The sequence below is a fragment of the Calonectris borealis genome, chromosome 1, assembly GCF_964195595.1.
Source record: "Calonectris borealis chromosome 1, bCalBor7.hap1.2, whole genome shotgun sequence".
NCBI lineage: Eukaryota > Metazoa > Chordata > Aves > Procellariiformes > Procellariidae > Calonectris > Calonectris borealis.
In genome coordinates this window covers 92,044,515-92,068,908 of record NC_134312.1, presented here as the reverse complement: position 1 = coordinate 92,068,908, position 24,394 = coordinate 92,044,515, and the positions used below count along the sequence as shown (strand labels likewise).

General features: G+C 48.4%; 1 protein-coding gene across 1 annotated transcript in view; it reads left to right on the top strand.

Moving 5' to 3' along the window:
* GAP43 (growth associated protein 43) overlaps positions 1 to 20,380 on the top strand; it is a 61,491-nt gene extending 41,111 nt beyond the window's left edge. Inside the window, exon 3 of the mRNA XM_075170796.1 lies at positions 14,817 to 20,380. Coding sequence (XP_075026897.1) covers positions 14,817 to 14,905 — 89 coding nt within the window. The 3' untranslated portion in view covers positions 14,906 to 20,380. The remainder of the gene's footprint in view (positions 1 to 14,816) is intronic.
* Positions 20,381 to 24,394: the final 4,014 nt, after the last annotated feature.

The window sequence follows — 24,394 nt, the reverse complement described above, 5'->3', positions numbered from 1 at the left end:
AAGGACCACACACTTTCCAGCTGTACCTTGAGGCAATAGCAAATGAGTCCTCTTTTCATTAGGAAAGAAAGCAGAAGGTGGAAGACACTATTCAACCTCTCCATTTTCCCTCAGCAAAACACAGTAATTGGGAATGCGAGTAATGATAACCGGACGTTACCTGTAACCTACAGGGCTTAATGAAGAAGAAAATCTCTCTGACATTTGGAAGAGCATCCAAATCCCAATGCTAAAGTGGTGCAGTGCTGCAGAACCATAGCTGACAATGCATTGCACGTACAGGGAAAGGGATGGGAGGGCAGGAGCGAGAGCTGTGACCAGTCTGCAGGAGCATTCCCGAGTGCTGCTGACTTTGGCAGAACCGTCTTGGCAGCTGTGAAAAATGTTTCAAAGATCTCACTGGATAGCCATTTGAAGAGATGGAAGATGGAATAAAGTAAAAGTAATTTAAAGTTGGGGTGGTGAAAAGTACTTTTAAAAACCCCTTTGCTGTTCTTAAAGGCTTTAGGTACCCATTGATTTGGAAATGACACAAGCCTCTAAGAGACGTGTGAATGCAAGTCCATAACTAAGTCCATAACTGCTTAGTTTTTAGATGAGTATAGGACTCCATCCCCTCACTGGGTGTGGGCTTAGAAATAAAAGAGTATGTATTCCAGCTTAGACACCCTGTGTTACCTATCCCAAAATTTCTCTTCCAAGCTCCCCTTCTTCCTCCCTCTTTCCTCCCATCTTTTCCAGCCTGGAGGCAACGCTCACCAGCTATAGCTGCAGCTACAGGGCTGAAATCTAAGCCTCGCTAACTTATGTAAGGCTGTGATTTCAGCATCAGTTTCCTAAGCAATTCAGAGTAATCGTCAGTCATCAGTGCTGAAACAAGGGGTATGCCACAGGAGACCAAGCCCTGGGCTGGAGCCTGCCCCGCCGCACTTCAGAAGGACGTGCGAGTTGAAGTACTCTGTGGTCTTAATCACAAATGGTCTGTACATTTCTTCCCCTGGGAGGGACTCAGTGCGATATTGTAATATTGGTCTTCTGCTTTCCCTTGCGGCCAGAAGGGATGGAAACCCCCCGCATTCACAAGGTCTGATCAGAGGGCTGCTGTGAGGTTATCTTCAGTAGGGCTGCTATAGTTTATTCGAGCAGCAGTTCTGTCTGGCCCTTTGTCTGCATTCACAGTCCATTATTCAACTGGTACACCAGGGATCCAGATGGTGAAAGCACAGTGAAAGGAAGTAACTTCTTCATTGCCAAACAGTGAGCAGGCATGACTGTCACCTAGATCTCCTGACCCTGTACCACACCTGCTCAGTCCTGCACCCGTCCCATGGTACAGCTCCTAGTGTTCGGCATGGACATTCAGGGTGCTGCAGGTTTGCAAGTCAGTGGGACTGGTGGGTGTTTGAGAGATCCTTCAGCAGTGTAAACAGTTTTGGCACATGCCTTTAAGCTTACCTTTGGGGATGAAGGTACTCTGCACAAACCCGTCCCAGCACTACTGCCAAGCCTTCATTGGGAGACTTATCAGTGTGGCCAAACGTGGTGCCAGGCACAGGGATTGTCCATGACAACCTCTCCCAAACACACCTGAGGCCCAGCAGGAAGGCAGGGGGAAGAAATGCACAGCACTGCTGCTGAGCAGCACCACTTCTCTGGATGAACAACAGACTTTGGTCTCAAGAGATGCTAATGCAGCACTGTTCACTACACTCCATAAAGAGACACAAAATGAGAAAGAAAATGTTTCTTTGTGCCTCAAGCTAGAAACCTCCTTCATGGCTGAAGCCATGAAGCTGTGAGAAAGATGGATGGAGTCACTCATTTTTACATCAGGGAACAAGGAGAAAATTCCAGCTGTTCCTAACTGATGTAGCATGCAACTACTTCTTGTCCTCATTTCTAGCAAAACACATACACGTGTTTCTACCAAACAGAGGAGTCAAGCTAATTGCAGTTCAAACCACCTCCATGCAGGCCTTCTGAGTCCTGCTGGGCTGGAATTTTTCTGTGAAACTCTTTTTTTCATTAAAGAACCCTTTAATATGTCAAAACCAAACATAATGTACCAGTACCAGGAATGATGGGATTTGTAGATTAAAGTAGTAAGAGAAACCTTTGTCTGCTTTTAGAGTAGCTAGCGTGTGAGGCCAGGTACTCCCTGAATGGGACAGAAGGCAGGAGGGGCCCATGCCTTACTCTAGGAAGCTGAAATCCGGTGAGGTTTGCAAGCAAGCCATTGGGCTGCTGGGTGAAGTTTCCCCTGATCCCTCCTGCTGGAGCTGTTCCACTTTGTATAAATTATTTATTGTTTGCTGGAGCCAGGATGTGGAGTTTAGTCTCCCCCATTCCAGATGAGCGCCCTCATCACCAGTCTACGGAGTCAATGTTTTCCTCTGGCCCAATGAATATTTAATGATTTATGGAAGTGGAACAGCTCCAGCAGGAGAAGAAGAGTAAGAGAGACGTGTTCATTCATGTGGATATCTCATGGTATTGCTCTGTGACCAGCAGGCAAGACCCGAGCCAAGGACCTTTACAGAAAATAAAATCAGCTGGAGGACCAGGGGAGACAACATGAGAACAAAACGGTGGGGTGCCACTTCCTATGCCTCAGTGCAATTTCAGAGCAATTTCAGAGCAGCTCAGGTCTGGTGGGTTCACACCTCAGATAAGGTCCTCTTCTGTGACAGCCGTTGTCAAAATGATGGTGCCCAAGCCAAAAGTATGGGCTGCTTCACCTTGTCCAAAAACTTAGAAACTCTGCAAGTGGGTGCTCTGGTAACTCACAGCCTCTGTGGACGTGTGCAGAGCTGAGCTTCATAGCTAGACTTTGGTTATGCATGAGATGATAGTGGAGGAGCGGCTACTGCTTGGCCCCACAGCCGAGGCAGGGCCACCTTGTGTTAGCAAGGGGACAGCCACAGCAGTGCTGAAATGTCCTTTGATGAGGGAGAGAAGGCTTGTCATTGTAGGCTAGCTCAGCAAAAAGGACTGTGTTAGCACCCCATAAGGGTACTTTTTTCCACCATAGTGGACAGTACTGAGGAGCTTTGACTTTGCCACTGACAACCTCGACATACCTGCTGCTCCAGGGTGTTAGGTGATGCAGCCTGGCCTTGTGCCACCATGGCACGGCCGGTTGTGCACAAGGCATGGGGCTGCCTCGCTGTGCCCCTACGAGGTCTCCCAAGCATTTACAGCTGCCCCGCTGGGTGCCCTCATGTCAAGGCTGAATTCATTATCCGCCTGATTGAATTGTTATTGTGAAAAGCCAATTAAACTGAGATGGCTACTGTGGGACAGCTGCACCGGTTCGCTTGTGTAGTGCTCAGAAAGTTCAGAGGCTGGAAAGTCCCTCCTGAACTGGGAGAAGGTTGGGTTTTAAAAAAAAAAAAAAAAAGAAACAAACCAAATTTGAATTAAAATCAGAATTACTGATGCTAGCTGCTGCCACCTTCACAGGGAAGACTGCTGCTGGCAACAAGAGCGCTCGTGAAGGGTTTTCCAGGCAGCTCCCTCCTTCCTTCCTGAGCAGCTCGGCTCTCTGAAAACGGCCAGCACCAGGCGCAGGGCTGCCCTACGCCCTCCTTTCCTCTAGGGCTGAGCACTTACTGGGCAAGCATCACCACCCCTCTGGTCACAGCGATTTCTTGGGGCGGAAGAGGCAACTATGCCGTCTGACCTTCCACCTCAAGTCAAGCTGTGGCTTTTCACCTCCCAATCCTCAGGCTTTCTCATGGGCACCCAAGGGATGAGGCGACAGACCAAGGAGGATCTGGTCTTTGCAGTGTGAGCTGGGTAAAGTGTTCAGCTGCCCACCCAGTTTTGCAGGACGGGTGCTGTGACTCCTGATTTTTCCATCCCTGGAAGGCTGTGATTAAGCAGTCCCAGACAGGAGATTTTGGGCAGAGGGGAGGGTTGCTCTGCACCAGCAATGCCACTCTGCGTTGTCTCGAAGTGGGGATTTCCCCACACATGCTCATAGTTCAAAATGCCTTTTCCTATGTCTGGGCTGTCATAACGTGTGTGATGACCTTCTCCTGTTGAAACGAAAAGCAAAGGCTCCTAGGAGCTTCAGTGGGTACAGCATTAAGCCTGAACTGCCTCCTAGAGAGCAGGGTCTGTGTTTCAGTGCCCATTCTGCACAAAACACATTGGGATCCTACATGTGTGCACACCAGCCATGCATATGGGAAATATTAATAATACCCTTGATGCAAAGAGCTGGTGGTGTTGATGTTGCAGCTGCTGGGGGCAGTTATCAACAAGATAGCTGTGGAAGGCCTGACAACAGGCACTTAATTCATTTTAGCATCCAATTTGCAGAGCCTTGGTGTATGATGATGGACAGAAACAAACTAATGATCTCTAAATGAAATTTCTCCTTCATTTAAACACAAAATGGGACGATGGCAAAGGGAAGAAAAAGAGACATTTTATATCCTCTCCTTGATTGTAATTCCCTGCCTTCAGCTAGATCAATATCATTTCTGCTGGAGATGGAGGCTGCCTCTGGTTTCCATGGCAATCTGGTTGTTGGAGGCTTGCAGGCTCCATGAATCCCCAATTTATCAGCCTTCTAGGCTTTAATAATGGAGACCAGCAGTCAGGAAGCTTATGAATGGCACATGTCTTTTGGGATGGGGGAAGGGAAGCAGGAGCATGGTTTGTAGTAAGGGCTGCAGCAATTTGTTCTTCCTGCCACCGACAGCTGAAGGGGGAGGAGTACGAGGGGAGGAGCAGTGCATTAATTCTGGATGCACTGAAGGAATTTCTAGACTTTTTTGCTGCAATTCTGGAATGTTTCCTCTTCTGGCCTCTTTTCCCTGGCCAGCTTTGCTGGGGCAGGGGAGGAGAGCAGCCTCACAGACGGTCCTGTGATGAGATGGGAGCTGTAGATGGAGAACGCGAAGGCTCTAGCACTCTGCACATTTCCTTCTTCTCCTTAACCCTCTTTATTTCAGGATCAGCAGTGCATGAAAGCCAGCAGTCTGCCACGGTTTTGGGTTCATTTTTATCCCCCTACTGATCCTACCACAATTGCCAGGCTGTTCAGCGGAGCTGTAAGATGGGCAGACCTCCGAGGGACTGATCTGTCTATCAAACTTCTGTCACTTGCTGTGCTAGTCTCTGTGCATCTGCCAGGCCTCTCCAAACCCAAACCTCCATCCCCAAAGTGCTGTAAGCTTCACTCCCTGAATTAATTACTTTGCTAGAAATGTCCTGGCTGTACAGGAATCACTACCAGTCGCTTCAATAAGGCTGCATTTTGATCACTTGACCGTGATCTACTCAGGGTATTTCTATTCCTTCTTATCTTTCCTCTGATTTCTCCCCTATGATCTCACAGGGCAGAGACCCTAGAGAGGCTAAACAATAAATGGATATGTCTTATCAAGACCTTGTTCTTCTGTCCCCTCACATGCCCTCTGTTTCTAAACCATCCTCCAGAATTTAACCCAGCAAGTTAGGAGGAAAAGATGGGGTGACACAAAAGAATACTGTTGCATGGGATGGGGACATCCTGTTTTCCAACGCGTATGCCAAGAGCAGCTGCCAACTGTTTACATTCCACATCTGGAAGCAAGCAAAAACCTCTATTCAAGCTGTTCAAAACACAAGGAATTTAAGGAATTAAAAAGAGTAGCCTTTCTGGTCTGCAGGACCTATGTGAAATCAACAGGGGCAGGGGAGGAGAAAAGAACAACTTGTGGGTTATTTCTTCTTAGGTTTTCCTCAGGTGAAGTAATGAATGCCTTTCTTCTACCTGCCTTCCTGTGGTGGTTGGAGGGGGCTGAGATTGCTGCACCTCCAGTTTTGGCCTGAAATTAGGACTCTCTGGAATTTCAGAAATCACAGGCATCACACCTATGAAAGTGCTGCTGTGTGCAGAGTGGCTGGTTGAGATGCTGGAATGAAGAGTCAAGGCGACTCAGCCTCCTGGGTACACCACAGGCTTTTGTGTGACCGCAGCCCAGTTCTTCATACTTTGCTCACTCTAAAATGCAGCTAAAAGCCTTTGCTTTCTCCATTGGGATGCCACAAGGATAAAATACCTCCATGATTATGAGTTAGGCCATTGTTGTGGTGACGAACACCAGATAAATACTTACATTGCTGGCTGCCTGTAGCAATTTGGGAAGGTCACAATTGAGACAGCTCTTGACGTTCACAAAGGTCTCGGTTCATCATAAATGTATGATCTGGATATTATATCCTGTTGTATCTTATATATCTAGTACAATCTGGATACTGTATCTAAGAAGACCAGAACACTACCTTGCTGGAAAGTCAAGCAGTGGATAATGAAGAACTGTGGTCTGAGTGTCTGCAGAGGCATCTGGCTCACCCTTTTTGGGGAGATGGAGAGGCTGGTAGCTTGGAAACCCCCCTGAAGGGAGCCTTTCTGCTCCAGCAGGGCAGCTGAGCAACTGATGGGGAATTAGACCAGCTCTGACCCCAGCTGATGGCTGGGGAGACCCTGTGCAAGTCCCTTCCCATTTCTCCATTTCAGGCTCCCTGGCTGTAAAGACCGCGGAGCCTTGGTAGGAGTCTGTCGAGGTCAGCACCTTTGACGCTGTTTGGCAGGAGGCCACTCAATACCAGTGCAAAACATCTGCCTCCAAGGCACCCTCATCCGAAAAGGGCTCTTTTACTTCCCCTTCGGCCACTGTACTACACAGCCTCCCACTTGCCCACCACTTTCTGGTGCGACAAAGCACCCCCACAGAAGCACGGTGACAGATCACACTGCTGCCAGGTGGGAGCACCCTATCCTCCCTGGAGCTGCATTTGCTTGTAGCAGTGATGGTGGCCAAGAGAGAGGCATTGTTAAAGGAGATCTCACTGTCTGAAAACCTAATCACTCTGATAGGCTTCTTCCAACCTTAGCTGGATTGCAATTGCCCAGTTATAGGTACTGTACACAGGAAGTTTGGGCCAAAAGTGCTGGTCATAGGCAAGAATAAATGACCAGCCAGCAGTAGGCGTGTCATTTGTCTCAGCCTTCAGGTCTGGCTGCGTCCTTGGGTGTGGGAAGAAAATGGCAGTGGAAGAAAGGAGAGACACTTCTTTCCCGTTCTCCAGGAAGCAAAAATATTTGCAAATATAGCTGTAACAGGGTTAACACCTCACATTCACGAGGAACATCCTCCCTTTTCTCTCTCCGTCCTCTTCCTCCACCACTCCCATTTCTCTGGAGACCTCGCTGCTCCCTCCTGTCAGCCAAAGTTGGGGAGTTTCCATGGCAACCCGGCAGCTGGTGTCTAGACACTGTGAAAGATGCTTTGCAATGGAGCTGCGAGCCTGACTCCCCTCGGCACCCCCTCCCCACCGCCGCACACCCTGAGCATCTCTCCCACCACTCCCTCCCTTTCCATCTACTGCACACACGGATGCCGATGCAGGGTGGGATTTCCGTGGTGGTGCTGGGGAAAGAAAGGCGCGGGGTGGGGGGAGAGGGAGAGGAAATCCCTAAGCCACTGGCTCTTCAGCCTGACAAAGCGCAAAGGCAGCTGGGGTGACAGAACTGGGGCTGGCTGTCCTCTGAGGATTTAGCAGAAAAAGAGGCAGCTGTCCAAGCTTGGAGCAAAGTCATCAGCCATGGGACTGGCAGAAGTTGTTTTTTTTCTCTCTGCTAGAGCAACTGAGGTTGGCATACATGGCGCTGAAACAAAGATGAGGTGGTGCAGGAATAGGAGACCCAAACTACCATGTATTGTGGCCTTATTCACCTTTTTGTTTTAACCTTAACAGTCCCTGGACCTCCTGCCTGCTGCTTGCAGTGGGGACATCTCTCCCCACCACCTTGTTGCAGGGTTTGCCAAGGGGATGCAGATCTCCCAGGTGCCATGTGCCCACCAGGACCCCCCAGGGCTCACAGGAACCAGGTGATACCCTGGGTCCATCTGTAGCGAGTGAGGGATTCACCAGGGGTTTGGGAGAAATCATGCAAGTCAGTCCCCTGGACAAGACACAGCCACTCACCTGAAATACCCAATTCCTTCGTTTCTCAGCATTTTGCTGGGCCAGCGTAAGTCTGCCAGTTTTCAGAAGCAACGAGTGGGGAGGGCGTAGGATTTTAGCACTGCATATGACGCATCGTAGGGCTGACTGCAATGGGCTAACTTGGATTGGGAAGAGAACTGTATAAGCAACAGCTCTGAACCTGAACTGCATCTTGTTTCAGCAGCCTCAGACCTACCATTGTCTGCCTGGAATCGGCTTCTGGCTGGCTAGAAGGACAGATGGATTGGGACAGATGAATCAAGCTGTGAAGCCTGGATCCAAATCTGGATCCAAATGTCATTAAAACTAGGAGAGACTCAGGTCACGGATTTTAAATGGGGCCTTCCAGTGCTCCTTACTCTCCAAAAAATGTCTCTAAACAGAGTCATCACTGGGGCAGATGAGGTCTGCTTATAACAGGGTAGCAAAACCCAGATTAATATTTGGGAGCAGAAAGGAGACCAGACGAGGCACAGTTTTTCAGTTCCATCTCTGACCAAGCTGTAGTTGGCAGAGGACAGAGCGAGAAAGGAGCGAGCATGAAAAATGCTAGGGAAAGAGCAGGGGCTGAGCAGATCTTGTCAATACTTTAGCACGAAGGCATGGGAGAGTTCTAGCTGCACAATCAATATCGGCAATAATTATGCAAACAGTGGGAACGCAGCAAAAGCAAAATCCCTGCATCTGTAGTAGAATCCCAGAGTGTTTGTGCAATTTTTCTTCTCTTGGCATCAGCTGTGGTAATTTAAAGATCTGCAGTGGAACAGAGACAAAAAGGAAAACAAAACCCAAGCCACCAGCCACAAAAGAAATGATCAGCAGAGAGGTTGCTGCTACTGTGGTCATAAGCTGATGTCTGCTCTGATTTAATTAATCTTGGCAAGTCAGACAGGAGCTGGGCGGGTCCCAAGAGACAGTGTTTTACCCGGAAATCCACTCAACCTAATTTCACGAATGTAGGGCAGTGGAGAGACTTGGAGAGGAGCCTGCACGCTCAGCCATTAGAGCACAGCATAGGCAAAGGCAGCTGGAAGTACCACCATCCAGCAAAACTGCTGCTTGCGTGCCTGCTTCAGCTTTGCAGCAACCAGAGCTGCATATGTTCGAGGTGTTTGCTCCCCAGCAGGGCTCACACACATGACTCTCACCCTTTCCAGGAAATAAATGGAGTGCTGAGGGGCAGGAGCTCTCTAAGACCCTATTTCAGCAAGGATCTGTAGTTCATTTCCATATTGTTTCTCTTCGGTGGGCAAGGCAGTATCCTAGCAGGTACCAGTTGGAGCTGTAGGTATGAAGCATGTCTCTGACACAGGCCCTTCAGCTGGGAAGCAAATGCACTTCAGCCTCTCCCACCACGCAGCTCTATCGCTTAAGCAATTCTGCGGTCGCAGCTTACGGTTTGTCTCAGGCTGCCCAAAAGGTTTCTCAACTTGGCTGCCCCGTCCAGGGTGCTAGATTGAAGTGAGCTTGGTGGCAGCTTAGCTCACAGGTGCCTGTCTCTGTGGCAAAATCATGCCATGCTATAGGATGATTTGGACTGCAGCATAGATTTAAAAAAATTGAAACAAAAGGCAAAGCTGCAAAACAAACTAAAATCTCAAAGCTGTGTCTGGGGAGGACCACAGGGTTGGAATAACCAGGAACAGTGCAAGTGATGACTGATGTGCATTAAAACAACTGTGAGGGTGATGATTACAAGCACAAACTAGGTGGTTTTTGTTGTTGGTCTTGTTTTGGTTTGGTTTGGTTTTTTAGCTTTTTGACCTAGCCATTCCTGCTTTATCCTTCAGGACAGATTTTATTTTTTGCCCCTCCTCAAGCTTCTTTTGCTTCATATTACAGCTCAGCCTCCCCTCCTGTTCTGTTTCCTCCACACATGCACAGGTTATGTTCTCATTTTGTGAGTTTGGGCCCTTCTTTTTGCTCTGTGGCTGGAATGCTCTGGAACAAATGTGATGTCTCCACCTTGGCTTGCTAAAGGTCTAGGTGTTCCCAGGCTGCAACTCCTCTTGTCCTAAAGTAGGCATCTAAATAAGTCAGGTTAATAGAGTCCTAGAAATGTCATGTTTATTTCCACTAATTAGAAAGGGAGCAGAGGGTGAGAAGATCAGCTGGAGATGTCTCTGTGTGGATGTCTGGAGTTAGGTGAGATGTCCATCCACTCCCACTTTGTTGCAGCATACATGCACAGCCTTTATCATAACAGGGCAGCCCTCCCATCTCTCTCCATTCATTACACCTCTCCCCTCTGTCTCTCTCCGTTGCCTCTCTTATATCTTCCTTCCGGCAACGACCACATGTCTGCTCACAATTCCCTTCACCTGTTTCTGTTCTTGAATCAGCTGGTACTCATTAGGCCACCTCTTAATTCTTCTCCACATCTCCCCCTTTTTTGTTTATGGTTTTGTAGCATTGCCAAAGTCCTATCCAAAACTCCCGATTGCAGAATTCTTCTCCACACCACTTCATCTTTCCCATTTCATGATCTCTTCACGTGCATCTCGGTGCTGCCCTAGTCCAGGTCCATCTTAAGAAATAACTCACTGCCTCCTGCTTGTTCTCTCCCTTGCAAGGGGACTCTGATCTTGCAGGAGGAGATCTCACAGTGCTGGCATGTTCAGATGGGAGGCAGCTTTAGACAGGTGGAAATTTGGCCACCCAGCATGAAATGCTTTTTTCCTCAAGCAGGGGACAGAACATTTTGCCTAAATGCCCTGAATTCTCACCTGCTTTTTTGTCACCTTTTACACCTATTCCAACAAAGTGCAAAGTGAATGTAAAATGCCGAGGCTGTGCAGTTCTGTCTGTATAACTGTATTTGTCTACTACAAACCAACAGGGGCGACAGCCCAGAGTACAAGGAAGTGGGAAATCAAGACTAGTAGTGGGTAAAAAGCAATGTAAAAAATATCCATTCTGAGGTATGGAATCCCCAGGATAGCTATCTACTAATCTCCCCAGGGATACCTTGCCTTCCTTTGCTGGGACACTGAAAACTAGGCTGGAGAAAACCCCAGAGAACATACTGCAGAAATAGCCTGCATCAAACAAACTGGTGAAGGGTGAGTCAGATAAACTGTCTCACCTCTCCTTGTGAATCAGAAACTCCTATTAACTGGCCCTGATGTCAGTAGGGTTATGCTGAGTTGCTCCCATTGCTTGCTTCTATCCCAGAGAGAATCCTCTTCTTTTCACTGCTGTGGTTTAGCAGTGCCACAGCTTGAACTTTATTTTTTGTGCTGAATTTTTTTATCCGTTGTGATACTACTTCTTGCTAAAGTTCATTATTGTATAGTAACACCAGGTTGCTTCTTTTCCCTCATCCCAAAGATGAATGAAATGCTACTAAAGCTGCTAGGAAATAAGACATGCTTAGCAGGGTGTAGCAGTGCATAGGGTATTTCCCCTTATTGCTTCAACACCATGCAAGAAAAAAGACGAAGAGTGGCTGGCTGAATTCCTGTTCAAAAAGGTAGACCTCTTGTTTATACTTGGGACATCCACAGTCATGAAAATTTGCTCTAGTTTGCCATGTGTCCAGCATTTGGTTTGTATGATTCCTCTCTGTTGACCTGAATATATGATGAAGTGACTTTAAATCCTTTCTGCTGCTCCATGACCTCGGAGTCAGTCCAGGCTATTTCAGCCATGGCAGAAATCAGTGCAGTCTCTGGGCTGCTTCAGCAGAGAGTCATCTGCCTATGGCTAACTGCTCTTCGGAGAAGGGCAACGGGGGCAGCGAGGCACCGCACGCAATTCCTCTGCCAGCCAGTACTCCCTGGCAATTAGATTTGCCACTGTGGTGAGCCAACAGGGAACAAAACATGGCAGAAAATTGTGATTCAACCTGCCTGCTTATCCTAACAGCAAGAATGGCATGGGAAACATTGTGAGCTACCCCACGTCACCGAGGTTGCCAGCTCCCCCACTTTGAGTGCAACCAGATTTCCTGCCCATCGCGCTAGGACAATTGTCAAGAGCCTACCGCTGTAGGAGCTGGACCCCACTTTCAGCTGCTGATGTGACGGGGGCATCTGTGCGACTTTGCGGTTTGTATGTCTTGGCCAAGGCATGCAGTATGACAGCAGGTATGCAGGACCTCCCCATGTCTATCCCTGTGCTTGCTGCATTACAGGCCCTTGTGTTGTGCTGTCCTGAGGAGGCTGTGGGGACTGCCAGCTAAAATCTGTGCATATTTTCAGTAGAAAGTTTTAAACATAATGAAATATAGTGCCAGGGCTTGTGTTCCTGAAGCCATATTGCCTATCCTTTGTTGCTCTTTCATTCATCTTGCACTTACGTGCGGAAGAAACAGAAATTCTGCCTTACTGGGATGTATCAGAGCCTTATAGCAAAGCATGCTTTGCTGCTGGCTAACGATGGTCTTTTGGCTCAAATTTAGAGGTAGATGGCGGGTGCATTGGGATTCTACTCTCAACTCCATAATTCAACGTGTGTCCTGCTATGAATGCCTTGGAGAAAAGCAGTATTAAAAGGACCCCCCTCCCTCCCTAGTGGGGTGTGATCAAGTCATTCAGGAAAATTAACAGAACTAGGGCAAGTTGGCCTGCTTTGCCTTCCAACAATACTTGCATCCTATTTTAATCAGTAGCCTATTTTGTCTTTGGTTCATGGCTGTGGCTGTACCATATATAGAAGGAGCCCTTGAGTAACACTCTGTTCAGCTGTTCAGTAGCAAGGGAAAGAAAGTCCACAGAAGATGTTTTTGCTGACAAGGGGTTTGCAGGTGCAGGGGCTCAGGCCACGGTACTGGGACATGGGGTTGTTCCTACAGACTTTTTCCTTTTGGAAATCAACAGTCAGAGTTTACTAAGACAAAAAGTATTTGAAGGTCCAGAAGCAGAGCCTTTAATGAAGATCATAGAATCATAGAATCATTAAGGTTGGAAAAGACCTCTAAGATGATTCAGGATGGGAAGTTGCACACAGCTTAAAGGTGATCCATATGGGAATGGTGGATAGGAAGGAATTTAAAAGAGAGACTAAATAGCTGAGGTGGAGAGGGAAGCGAGAATGCAGCACCTACTGCCAGTGTCTGCCAATACAAGTCTGCCATCTGATGGCATCGAATGGACCAGGCCAAAAAGCATAAATGGTATCAGTAAGGAAAGGTTCACATCCCAATTAGCATTCTCACTAATGCTAAACATGGGTGTGAGGATGCTAATCCTCACAAACTAAGCATTGGCATGTGAACATCTGTATTGCTAAGCTTAGAGCATGGGCCATGGTGTGATTTTTGAATATGCCAACTAGCTTTGCCCCAGACAGCTCCCAGACACAGCCACTCTCTCTGTAAGAGAGTTTAGCCATATGCACATGAGCTGTGTGGTGCCAGCTGGCCTCAGGGCCAGAGAGCAGTCCCTGGCCCATTTTATTTGCTGGTGTAACATGATCTGATAGCCCATCAGAGAAGCCAGAAACTGTCTGGTTCAAAGGGACCCCACAGTCCACTGCGAATGACCACCAGAGATGCAGTGATGCTACGGAAGTATGTTGAGTGCCAGCATTGAGGTATGTGACATACCAATCTTGTGGTCTGTCCCACACTACCCAGCCCTTCAGCACTTGTTTCTTTTCCCTGTTCTTTATCCCAAATCTGGAGTGATGCTGCTTGCTTGGCCTCTCTATGGTCTGTGTGTATGGGGAGTAGGAGGGGGAGTCAGTGAGGAATGGGGAGAGATGGGGATGGAGCAGACCAGCAGCTACAGTGCACTAAGACCCTTGTGCATTATTCTACCTTACAGCCCTGCAGCCCTGGGTGAACCATCACCTTCACCTGTAAAAAGCAATCCATACGGTGCATAGGCCTTAGCGGGCTTCTGAAAGAGGCCCAGGAACATGTTAGTGTACCCTGATACAAAGATGATGAGAGCTGGTCAGCAGGAACTCGGAGACAATTAAATTTGTCCTGCTGCAATGAGAGGGGCATGGTGTCTCGGGCTGGATGAACCCAGTAGTAAGATCACTCCTTTCATTTACCTTGTCCCTCCCGGCTGCCTCTGCCTTCCCCTCTGTTCTGATCCCCTGTCTAGTTCATTGTTGTGGGATTGCTCCTAGCATTCATTTTAAGTTCTCATGTGAGTGGTGTGCCAGAACAAGGTGTCTGATTGACAGGCAGACCCAACCTCCAGTTACACTCATTGCTTCCCCCTGGGGCAGCTCTGCCTTCGAAAGGAGAGCCCAGAAAACTGGAGAGATGTGATAACCTCTTAGTTGAAGGCTCCCATTTTTGAAGGCTTAGAGACATTTCTCTAGATCTCTATTCAGTGTAAGAGAAGTCTGAGTTACAGGTTATAAAATTTTTCCCTCTGAGTCTTGCAAGCTTCAAGTGCGTGTAGAGTTTTCCCTTCGTGACCTCTTTAAGACTCGGCTGGAAGGATCTGTAGGACTAATTAGGGGGCAACAATTCAACAGTGGTTGGCACAGTCGTCGGGTTCAGTAAAAGGGTAATACAGGTGTCTGATCTAGCTGGTAAGCCAAGAGCCTACTCGGTGCACCTGATCAAATGAATGACGGTTGCCTGCCACATCAGCTAGGCAGCTCCTTCCAGTTGCACATGCTTTCTGGCGGGGCTGGAGGTGTTTCATGAGAGTCTCACTTGTCTCCTGGGCTGAACTCCAGCACGTTCTTTCCACGCCGCAGAAGTGCCAGGGACTTTGAGACCTGGGTCACTTTGGGGAGAGAGAAGCCTGAAGCCATGCAGTCCATCATGCGATGGCTGTGTGCACGTGCAGGATGCTCTAGATCATGGCTGACTAACCCTGGACCATCTCTTTCCCCACTAGATGCTGTAGAAGAAACCAAACCTACTGAAAGTGCCCAGCAGGAAGAGGTGAAAGAAGAAGAGAGCAAGGCGGACCAAGAAAATGCCTGAACATTAAGAAATGACTCCCCGTTGCCCCTCCCTCCCTCCCCCTATCCTCTATCCTTCCTTCCCACCCCAATCTCGATCTCCCCCCTTCCTGCTCGCATCTGTGAGCCTGTCCGTCCCTCTCCCATTCCCACTTAAACCCTTTTTCTCTCTGTGTGGCAAACATTTAAAGAAAAAAAAAAAAAAAGCAGGAAAAATCCCAGTCAAACAGTGTGGCTTAAACATTTCTTTGTTTCTTGGTGTTGTTATGGCGAGTTTTTGGTAATGATGATCCAATCATTTTGGGAAAATTCTTGCACTGTATCAGAGTTCTTTGACCTGGCGCGTGCGTGTGTCTGTCTGCCCACCGCAAGCGCGCTCTCTCTCTCTCTTCCCCCCTCTCTCTCTTCTCCAAGTGTGTGTGTGTGCAATGTTACGTTCATCCGAGGAGTCCAGACTTACCGAGTGAGTTAAAACAAAAGAGGAAAAAAAAATCCTTTTCTTCCTTTTTCAATGTGATGGAATGAACGAAAGAAAAAGAAAAAAAGACCAAACCCAACAAACAAATGAATGAAAAATCATATTAAACCCCAGTTTGTTTTCAGAACTAAAACAACAACAAAAAAAGTGCCAATAGCGTAATGCTTGGCTCCAGGCTCCTTTTTCAAACTGAACAATAATTATAATAAATGAGAATAATGATCATTAATACCACCGTGTCGCATTTCTATGCTGCCGTACATCCTGCTGGCCTGCGGTCTTTGGTGGGCCACTTCTTGCGTGGCCCCACTGTGCTCCTCAGCCACCGGTCAGTGACCGACCGCACTCCCTGGCACTGCTGAGGGGATTTTTGAGGGAAGCAGGCCTGGATTTTGAGTGAGGCGTTAGCACCGACTAACATAAATAATGAAAGTAGCAAAGTCAGTTTTAGGAAAGAACAAAATAAGCGGCCCTCAGGAGAACTCTAGGCCCTGAGTTGGAGAAGCATGGTGACCTTGGAGGGATGAGCCCTGGGTCCCAGCAGAGGGACCAGCTTTGGTCCATGCTGAAGGTCCATCCCCTGTCGAGGGCCACACCGAGGGCCATGAGGGGAGAGGTCCTGGGGCCTGAGCTCTCCCCTGCAGCAGGGTGATGCTCACCCCACCGGGCTGGGGTTGGAGAAGTTGTTGAGTAGCGTAGTGCGCGTGGCCCTCCAGAAATGTTCTGTTTGGCAAAATAAATTGGGCCAATGCATTGAGTAAATAGGCACGTGGGCAGGGCAAGGTCTGGTAGCGTAAGAGCCAGTTGCGAGCACTCTGAGAAATACCTCGTTCCTGCTCCCTGGCGAAACCCGGCTTGGTTCACCCAGCTCTAGCGAGGGCCAAGGCTTTTAGCTGTCGTTTATGGCCTTCCCCCGCACCCGGCTAAAAGCGTGGTGCAGGCTTGGCGCCGCGGGCAGAGCACCACCGCGTCAGTCTCCACCACCGCTTTCCACGGGGTGTGGGATGTTCTCTGGTGCGCGCCAACCACCCACCCGCTAGACCCAGCCTGTCCCGGTGGAGGACTGACAGACGCCCGGCCCTGAGGCTGAGTGGCTGTCGGGGTCTGCTGCTGCTCTGTTTATGAGCTGCGAGAGTAAACAGTAAAAATGTATTAAGTAATAACTGGGCTTTCGTGAAAGCCCAGTTATTGCTCTTTCGCTGCCGTGATTATCATCGTGTGCTTTTACCACCAGCTTCTGTGCGGTTTCCTGGCCGCATTGGCAATGACAGCCAGCGTACCCTGCAGGATTGCCGTACGATGCTGCAGGGCCATGGTTAAATTGGCCTCACAGCAGTAACACCAAAAAAAAAAAAGATGGGTCTGCTGACAGCCCCAACGTCCCTTGGTGGCTGATGCTTGGAGTGGCAGCCCTGCGGCCTTCAGAGGGCTGGCTGGCCCTCCCTGCCCTACTCCTTTGTTCTCCTCCATCTCTTTGTTGGAAACAGGGAGAAAAGATGAACGGTGTCTCCTCAGAGATGATCGGTTTGAACGTAGACCGCTCACTGGAAGTGCCATCAAAACGCGTCAGGATTCATTTCCATGCGCTTCCTGGCGTTGTGTAGAAATAAGAGAGAGAGAGAGAGAGGGGGAGGATTTTTTGGAAGAGAGGGAAAGAGAGAGTGGGAGAGAGATTGGACAGAGATTTTTAAAAACAGGGATTAGAGAGATGAGGGGGGGAAAGATTTTCGAGTGGATAGAGCGATGATAGGGAGAGAGAGGGGAGTATAGCTAGAGTAAGAAAGATTAGAGTGAAAAAGATGAGAGAGAGACAGGAAGAAATTAGATAATATGGAGCAATAGACGATTGATAGAGATAGTGAAACGTAGCTAGCTGAAGTAGATTAGACAGACTAAATAGGTAGAAAGATGGGCTGACTGACAGATAGGTATTGTGTCATACTTCATAAACGATATATATGCTAATATTCCCATGTCATGATGGGTGGTAAACCCTGAGACACCTTCCAGCCTGACCTCAATTCAGCAGATGTAGCGCGGACATCAGGCATTGCTTGGACCGTATGTCAGGTCTCACCACCCTGTCCCTTTCTGCCGCGGGAGCGGCGGGGGGGTGGTGTTTGGGGAGGGAGAGCGCTCTGACGGACACGGGGGGCTGAGGCGTAGGGAGGAGAGGCATAGAGTATGTTTGCTGTTCGTAGCACATGAGGTGCCCAGCCCAGCTCGGACGTTGCAGACGCCCCGTGTCTCTAGCACCGAGTCGAGAGAACTGAGGTTCAGCTCTCAGGATTTGTGGGAGAGGTGTTTGGGAGGAGGCAGGAAGGAGAGAGCACGGTTTTTGTTTAGCCTCATCTCCTGTCATGACCATTTAGAAGAGTTTTCTTAAGGACTGTCTTGCCTGTTTCTGCAAAGACTGCGTGGTCTCCCTGCTCTTCTGACTTCAGACCCCAAACTTTTCATCTTGCCTCCACTTTACTATTACTATTTTTAACTTTATAAGGAAAAGAAAACCGCCTCTCATGTCTTCCTGGACATAGGCCTTCCTCCCTCCTCAAAAAACAGAAACATTTTTCTCTCCCCAGGGATGTTTTCTCTTTGTATTTCGCATGTTGCCTCCCCCTTGGCTGATGGTTGGGGCATCGCGCGTGTTTTGTCACCGTTCGTAAGAACATACTTTGCCATGTTGCTTAGAGAACAAAGGGTTGGGTTTTGTGTTTTGGTTTTTTCCCCCACAAAGAGAACGGGGTATGTGGTTACCAACTGCAAACCTAAATAATTTAAATACTAATTCCTCTCCCTTGGTTCCAGTTTAAAATGACTAGCTGTAACCAAGCACCCCCTATCTTTCCTATTGTACCGTGTCCTGATCCTGCCAGAGAGTCAGGGCAAAGAGAGCGTGAGAGAGAGCACACAGACAAACCCTGCCTTGAGCAGGCGGTGGTTTAATGTGTAATACACAAGATTTGTATAGGAAGCTGGGCTGTCTTTAGGGTACAGGAAGAGAGCAGAGAAAAGCATTTGGATTTCCTTGAGTTGCCTCTTCAGCCAGATTTTAAAAGGCTAAAAGGAAACAGTATAAAGGATGTAGCTTGGGACGGAAACTGGAAGGAGAACAGGGGTGTTTGAGGAACGATTTTTCTAGCAGGATATCAAGTGAGCTGAGAGCAGCACAAGAGGCAGGAGGTCCCAGAAGTACAGAGTGGAGCAAAGAGTATCCAGCAGAGTAGTTGGAGCTTTTCTACTACTGCTGATGCAACAACCAACACGAATTCCCCAGGGAGTGTATATCTAATCCTCTCTCCCTGAAGAGGTTATAGCTTTGCCCGGAGGTGCCTGTGGTTGTTACTTTATGTATGGAGAGGGAAGGGCATGTCAGAGGGAAGGGCATGTCAGAATGACGCACACTGGGAATATGGTGCCTGACCTCACATACAGTGCTGTGGAAATTCAGAGTCCAAGAGGGACATTTTCCATGCCTCTGTAGTAAGATATGCTAGTGATCCATATCTATAATGAATGCTCGTACCAGCTGTAGGCCAGCTCTTGACGTTTCACCTCATCTAGACTAAGCCTTGGAAAAGCATCAAAAATCCCAACCTGACACCTCCCAATGTCAATGCAGTAGATCATTCGCATGAACTCGGTCTGCTTTGCAACGCTGGTGGCATCCACAGACTGTCTGTATTGATAGCATATAAAACCCCACAACCCTTGCAATAGTTGCATCAGCCAAGAAGCTCCACCGTGAGCCACATTCCAAAGGGAGGGGAAGGGCATCCTGCTGAGATCCCTTCAGACCCAGTGTTTTCCAACCCCAAACCCTAACGCAGCCCCGTGAGAGGCCTTAGCTGGGAGGAACTCACCTATGGTGGCTACATAAACACCATCGCTCGGGGAACATGTTACTCTAAATGAAAGAAACGGCCATGACGGGAGGAGAGGGGTTTAGAAAGAAAGGAAAGAAGGAAAAAGAGAAAGAGGGAGTTCATACCAAACTCCCACAGGAGTTATTTCTTTTTTTCTGCAGTCTCCGAATGGCAAACTAGCACGTGAGGCTTTTTGTACGGAAGGTCTGGTGTTTGTCATAGGTGTCTTAGGAAGGAAACAGAGTGGCTATGGTTTGCAGAGGTGGAGGGAAGGGTCTGAATGAATGTTTTTGTGGCCCCTCTTGGCTAAGAAGTCCGTTCGGTGGTCACCTGCAGCTCAGCGACGCGGGGGGTGGTGGGTGGGGTCCTCTTCCAGGCCTGTGCTCAGATTCCCTGCTTTTCTGCATTGCCACATTAGCACTTTCACTGGATATTTAGAGCACCTCAGGACTGGTTCTCCTCTCGCTCACACCGGGGTAACTCAGGAGTCGCTCCACTGGAACCAGTGGTGTTAATCTGGTGTGAAAATAATGCGAGAGGAGGATTCAACTCCTCGGGGGGGGGAATTTCCAGGTCCCCGAGGGGGAAAAAAAAATCAATGGGAGTTACATGTCTAACTGCCACTTGTGCCTGTGAAAGTCTGCCCCTTGTCTACCCATATGTATATAGGGTACAGTTTTCAGAATAACCTGAGTGACGTGGGCACTTGAGAGCACGCATTTCAGTGGCTTTCAAAGAGACTTAAGCTCCTAAGGCCCAGACGCTGAAGGATGTCCAAACTCCTCTCTGCAGTGAATTTGGGGTCTCAGGCTTAAAATTCTCCAGTCATTTTCCAAAATGAAACTGAAGATCATGAGTCATTTAGGTGGTCCTGAAAGCGCTACCCTCTATCCATTTTTCAGGGTGTTGATCTCAGGTCATGTGCGAGCCTGCATTCTTACCTACAATGCTTTATTACTACATTCCTCTGTTGAGCAATACTTGGAAGAAGAGTTGAAGGTCGAGATTTGCAGAACAGGCTAGTGACTCCAGTGGCTCACGTCTGGAGTGCCCAACTTGAGAGACACCTCGCTGGGGCCCAATCCACAGGTCCCCTGTATACTCTGAACATCAAGATGCATGTATTACACACCCAGAACCACTGGTCACTTCCAAAAAAAAAAATCCCAGCCTGAGACCTAGACTACTCTCACAAAAGAAAATCCTAGGTGATCCGTTCATCCAATAGCTTGGTTTTTCTGCTCATGCCTGTTCCCAATGAATGAAACACATCCCTGTGCATCACCTAAGCCCTATTTTGAGGAGTTACACTGGCATACAGCTGAAGTAACACAGTAGTAAATCGGGGCCTGAAGAAGGCGGCTACAGCCTAGAGAGTATCAAGAACTGTGACGTGTCTGGAAGCTAATAAGAGCAGAACTTGACGATTAGAGCGGCCCATTTCCGATGCTCTTGTGTGAGGATCTGGAAAGAGTCTCTCACTCATTGTACTTGTGCATTATGAATGTGTCCATCTGCAGAGATCTAATGTACACATATGTCCTGAATATTGTCCTAAGGTTGCAAGCTTCAAAAATGAGCAGAAAACATTCCCGAGAAGTGAGAATAATACAGATGTCTGTATTTGAAAAATTGGTTCAAATAAAGTCTCTCACTTATAGATAAGTGTAGTTGTGTGCAATTATTTGCTCCGGGAGTAGAAGTTTCTCCCTTGTGTAGGATTTCAATGCTTTTATGCAAAATCTCATTCCATTCTCCCTTGACCTTCTCAGTCAAGTCCTATTGCTGTGGAAAGAAATACTTTCTACTTACTCTGTCTGGGTAAAAAGCATGTTAAAATGAAAGGGTGAAGTAAAAGGCCTGGTATGTTTTTACTGTTCTTAAATAGCTATTGAGGTAGAAGATACAGGCCTGATGCAAGATGTGGTCTCCCTGTGCAGAAGTACTAGGTATTTATATAATAAGAACCAGACATCACCGCAGACGCTCTCGACCCGGGAAAGGCTGGCGTGTGGCTGTCTAGACACTGCCTAAAACCAGGCTGAACCGAGGAAAGCTGTGCTTCGGCATCACGCATCTGCGAAACGTACACGGCAAAATGCTGGGCCTGGGATGTTCCAGGTGAGGGAACCTGCTTGGGTGTAGAAATGGTGATGTGGGTCACCATTCAGTAAAGCACTCGGCACGTTTAAGGAAAAGTGAGTACAAAACAGAATAAATTTTTTGGACAATTGGGCAACCTCGTGCAAGTGTATCTAAAGGTATCAAATTCCTCATGGGATTTAAAGCTTCAGTAGTTCACTGGGAGACTCCAGAAGTTTCTGAGATAGGAACATATATATCAGCACCTAAGAAGTCCCACCAAGTTCTTTCCCTCAGTATCAACTTCGTGCCAAGTGCAATGAAATATGAACAGAGCGGCGATGGCTGCCCAAGCTGTGCTAGGCTGCTGACTTAACGCTGTGCTGTATCTGTCAGCAGCTCAAGAGCAGAGCTGAAATCAAGCATTTTTATCACATCTATTCATCCCAGGAAGCTTTGCAACCACTATTTAGAAATCACTTGCAACTCATCTCTGAAATACAGCAGCTGGCTTAGCAAGGGCCCAGGAAAATTCCTGATGAGGCTCCAAGGAGCTGCCTGGGAAACAGAGCAGACCTCGGCACCTCACATGGATTCTGGACAAAGTGCCAATTTACAAATGAAAATGACACAATTAGATGTCTGTATTCTTGCATGTAATCATCAGTTGCCCCGTGGCTTCTCCAAAAAAGGCGTGGACTCCAGCTTGTGTGCAAACAAATATTTAGCATTCAAAATCAAGTGGTTTCAATTAGCCACATCGCTAGATTGCAGGGCTCAACCCTGGCTGATTGGCTTTGCTTCAGTGGGGAAAAACACCTGTAAAGGGGCAGCCAAGGACCTCCCTCCAAGTAAATGGTTGTCTTGGGGTAGCAATGCTGCCTTGCACTCTTTTATCTTCTACACAGCAGAGGGGGGGGCAGGAGGCTGAACGATTGTCCCATGGCACGTGTGTCAGCTGAAACACTCAGCCTAACGTAAACCTCTGCTGGAGACTTTCTAACCAGGTGCACAAAGCTCGTTGTGTGTGATTTCCAGTGTCACGCTCTTGCCACTGTGAGCTGCAAATAAACTTTCTGCCTGAATCGTACAAAATGACCCGTGACTGACCTTGGGTGTTCGCCCCCCATTGCCTCTCTGCCCAGGTGAAGTCCCTTCAGATTGCTGCTTACAGTCATGGACTGCACCGGCAGCCTTTCCCTAGCTTCTGTGAGACATGAGCGAGTGATGTGGTTCTGATTCCTGTGGTGGTCGCCCCGCTTAGCCCACGCTGGGCTGGGGGAGACCTCCTCTCCTTGGGGCAACTGCAACAGGAGCTTCAGGTTTTCGACAATGCCAACAGCTTCACGGCAGACTTGCCACCTTTATTGCTCTACTGAGGTCGCCAGCAAAAGACCAATATTTCTCATGCTATCACTCAAATTCCTAGAAGAAGTAAGTCTGCTATCCCTTATCCAGCAGGCAGCATGAAGCACCCTGTAATACACATTTACAGTCTCCTAATCTGTTACACTTTGCTCTGTTTTACCACTGCATGCGGAGCTGGCATCCAGACTGACAGGAGCTGCTGCCTTCTGAAGACGAGCAGAAAGAGCCAGACAAAGGAGATTACCCACTTCTGTACCTAAGATCACTTTTGTTTATTAAAAATGAAATTATTTTTCTCCATGTAGGGCCACTTTTGTTTATTAAAGAGGAAATAATTTTCATTTAGCTTGGCATGGAACGGTGAACATGAATAATAAGAGAGGCAAGGAAGTAAAAGCCCAGTTCTCTCAGAGGAGCGCTGTAGCTGAGAGGCAGGCTTTGCAGAGAGGTGGTAGCTTCTATGAGACAGCCTGCCATAGCTGCAGAAAGAGGCTGGGGGTACTTCGGTCTCTGTAAATGCATGAGCTTACAACCCAAACTACAATCTGGGTACAGATAGAAAGGCACTGCTTTGTGCCTAATTTAATTATGGTAGTTGATTAAGCAAGTTATGAGTAAAATGTAATTAGCACTTCGGGAGCAACGGGTGGATGCTAAGCCAAGAGAGAGATAAGACTCATTATCCGTGGTGGGAGAGAGGAAGGGTGGTACAGGTCATCCCTGGCTAGATAACAAGGAAGGGTTAATTGGGGTGGACTGACAACTGCTGGTGAGGTCTCTCCTGAGCCCATGATTATGCTTTTTTTTGTCTTGAGACAGTCATCTTCTGAAGGATTTTGTGGCCATCCTCAGGACCCTGACTCAGAGAGGGGAAAAACAGTTTCTCTCATTGGAGGAGAGGTCTAATGGAGAAGGTTCACTTCTCCCCCTCTACACCAGGTGTGTCCATCTTGGCCTACGCACAGTCAGTCAGTCTGTGGTTTAAGTTTCGATGAGCCTCATTCAACTCCCGTCTGTGCAGCAGCTCATGTTTAAGTGCAGGGACGATTTCACTGTGGGTGCTGTGGGGCAGAGTCTTCTTCCTTGTGTTTGCCCAGGGCCTGAGGCTTTCTTTCTTGGGTATCTTTCATCTTGAGGCAGACCTGAGTCATTTAGGAACAACACAGCAAAAGCTAAGAAACTGCCAGGTTTAATGGTGGCCTAAGGGGATGCTGGTGTCTAACGGGGGGAGACACTGGTGGTTTTAGATGTGGAGGACCAATTTTCCTGGAAGCCAGGGAGGAGAAATCCATGAGGAGCAGCCTTGTGAGTGATGACGGGTCACCTTCCCTAGAAGCCACTTAAAGACCGAAAGACAGTCCCTGCTTGAATGCCAGCACCTGGCAAAGCAGTGAGCAGTTTCTGAGCACTGGGACTTTGGCTTCCTGACCCCACCGCTTCTCAGTGGCAAAGAGAGAGGAGACTACAGCCATGGGTTGCCGCCCCCAGGCTCCTCTCCACTCATGACAGCCAAGCCCAGTGCCAGACACCCCACAGGGCACGTTTGGGAGTTGGGGCTGGAAGAGCAGAGTGCGTTGCAGGGTGCATAGGCTTAGAAGACCTTGCACGCTGGCCGGTCCCTAGGAAAAAGCCGAAGACCCCAGGGGCATCGCCGCCCCATTTCACATCCGAGGGGAGGGCGAGGAAGGCTCGCTCGCCGACGTGGAGCACCAGTGCA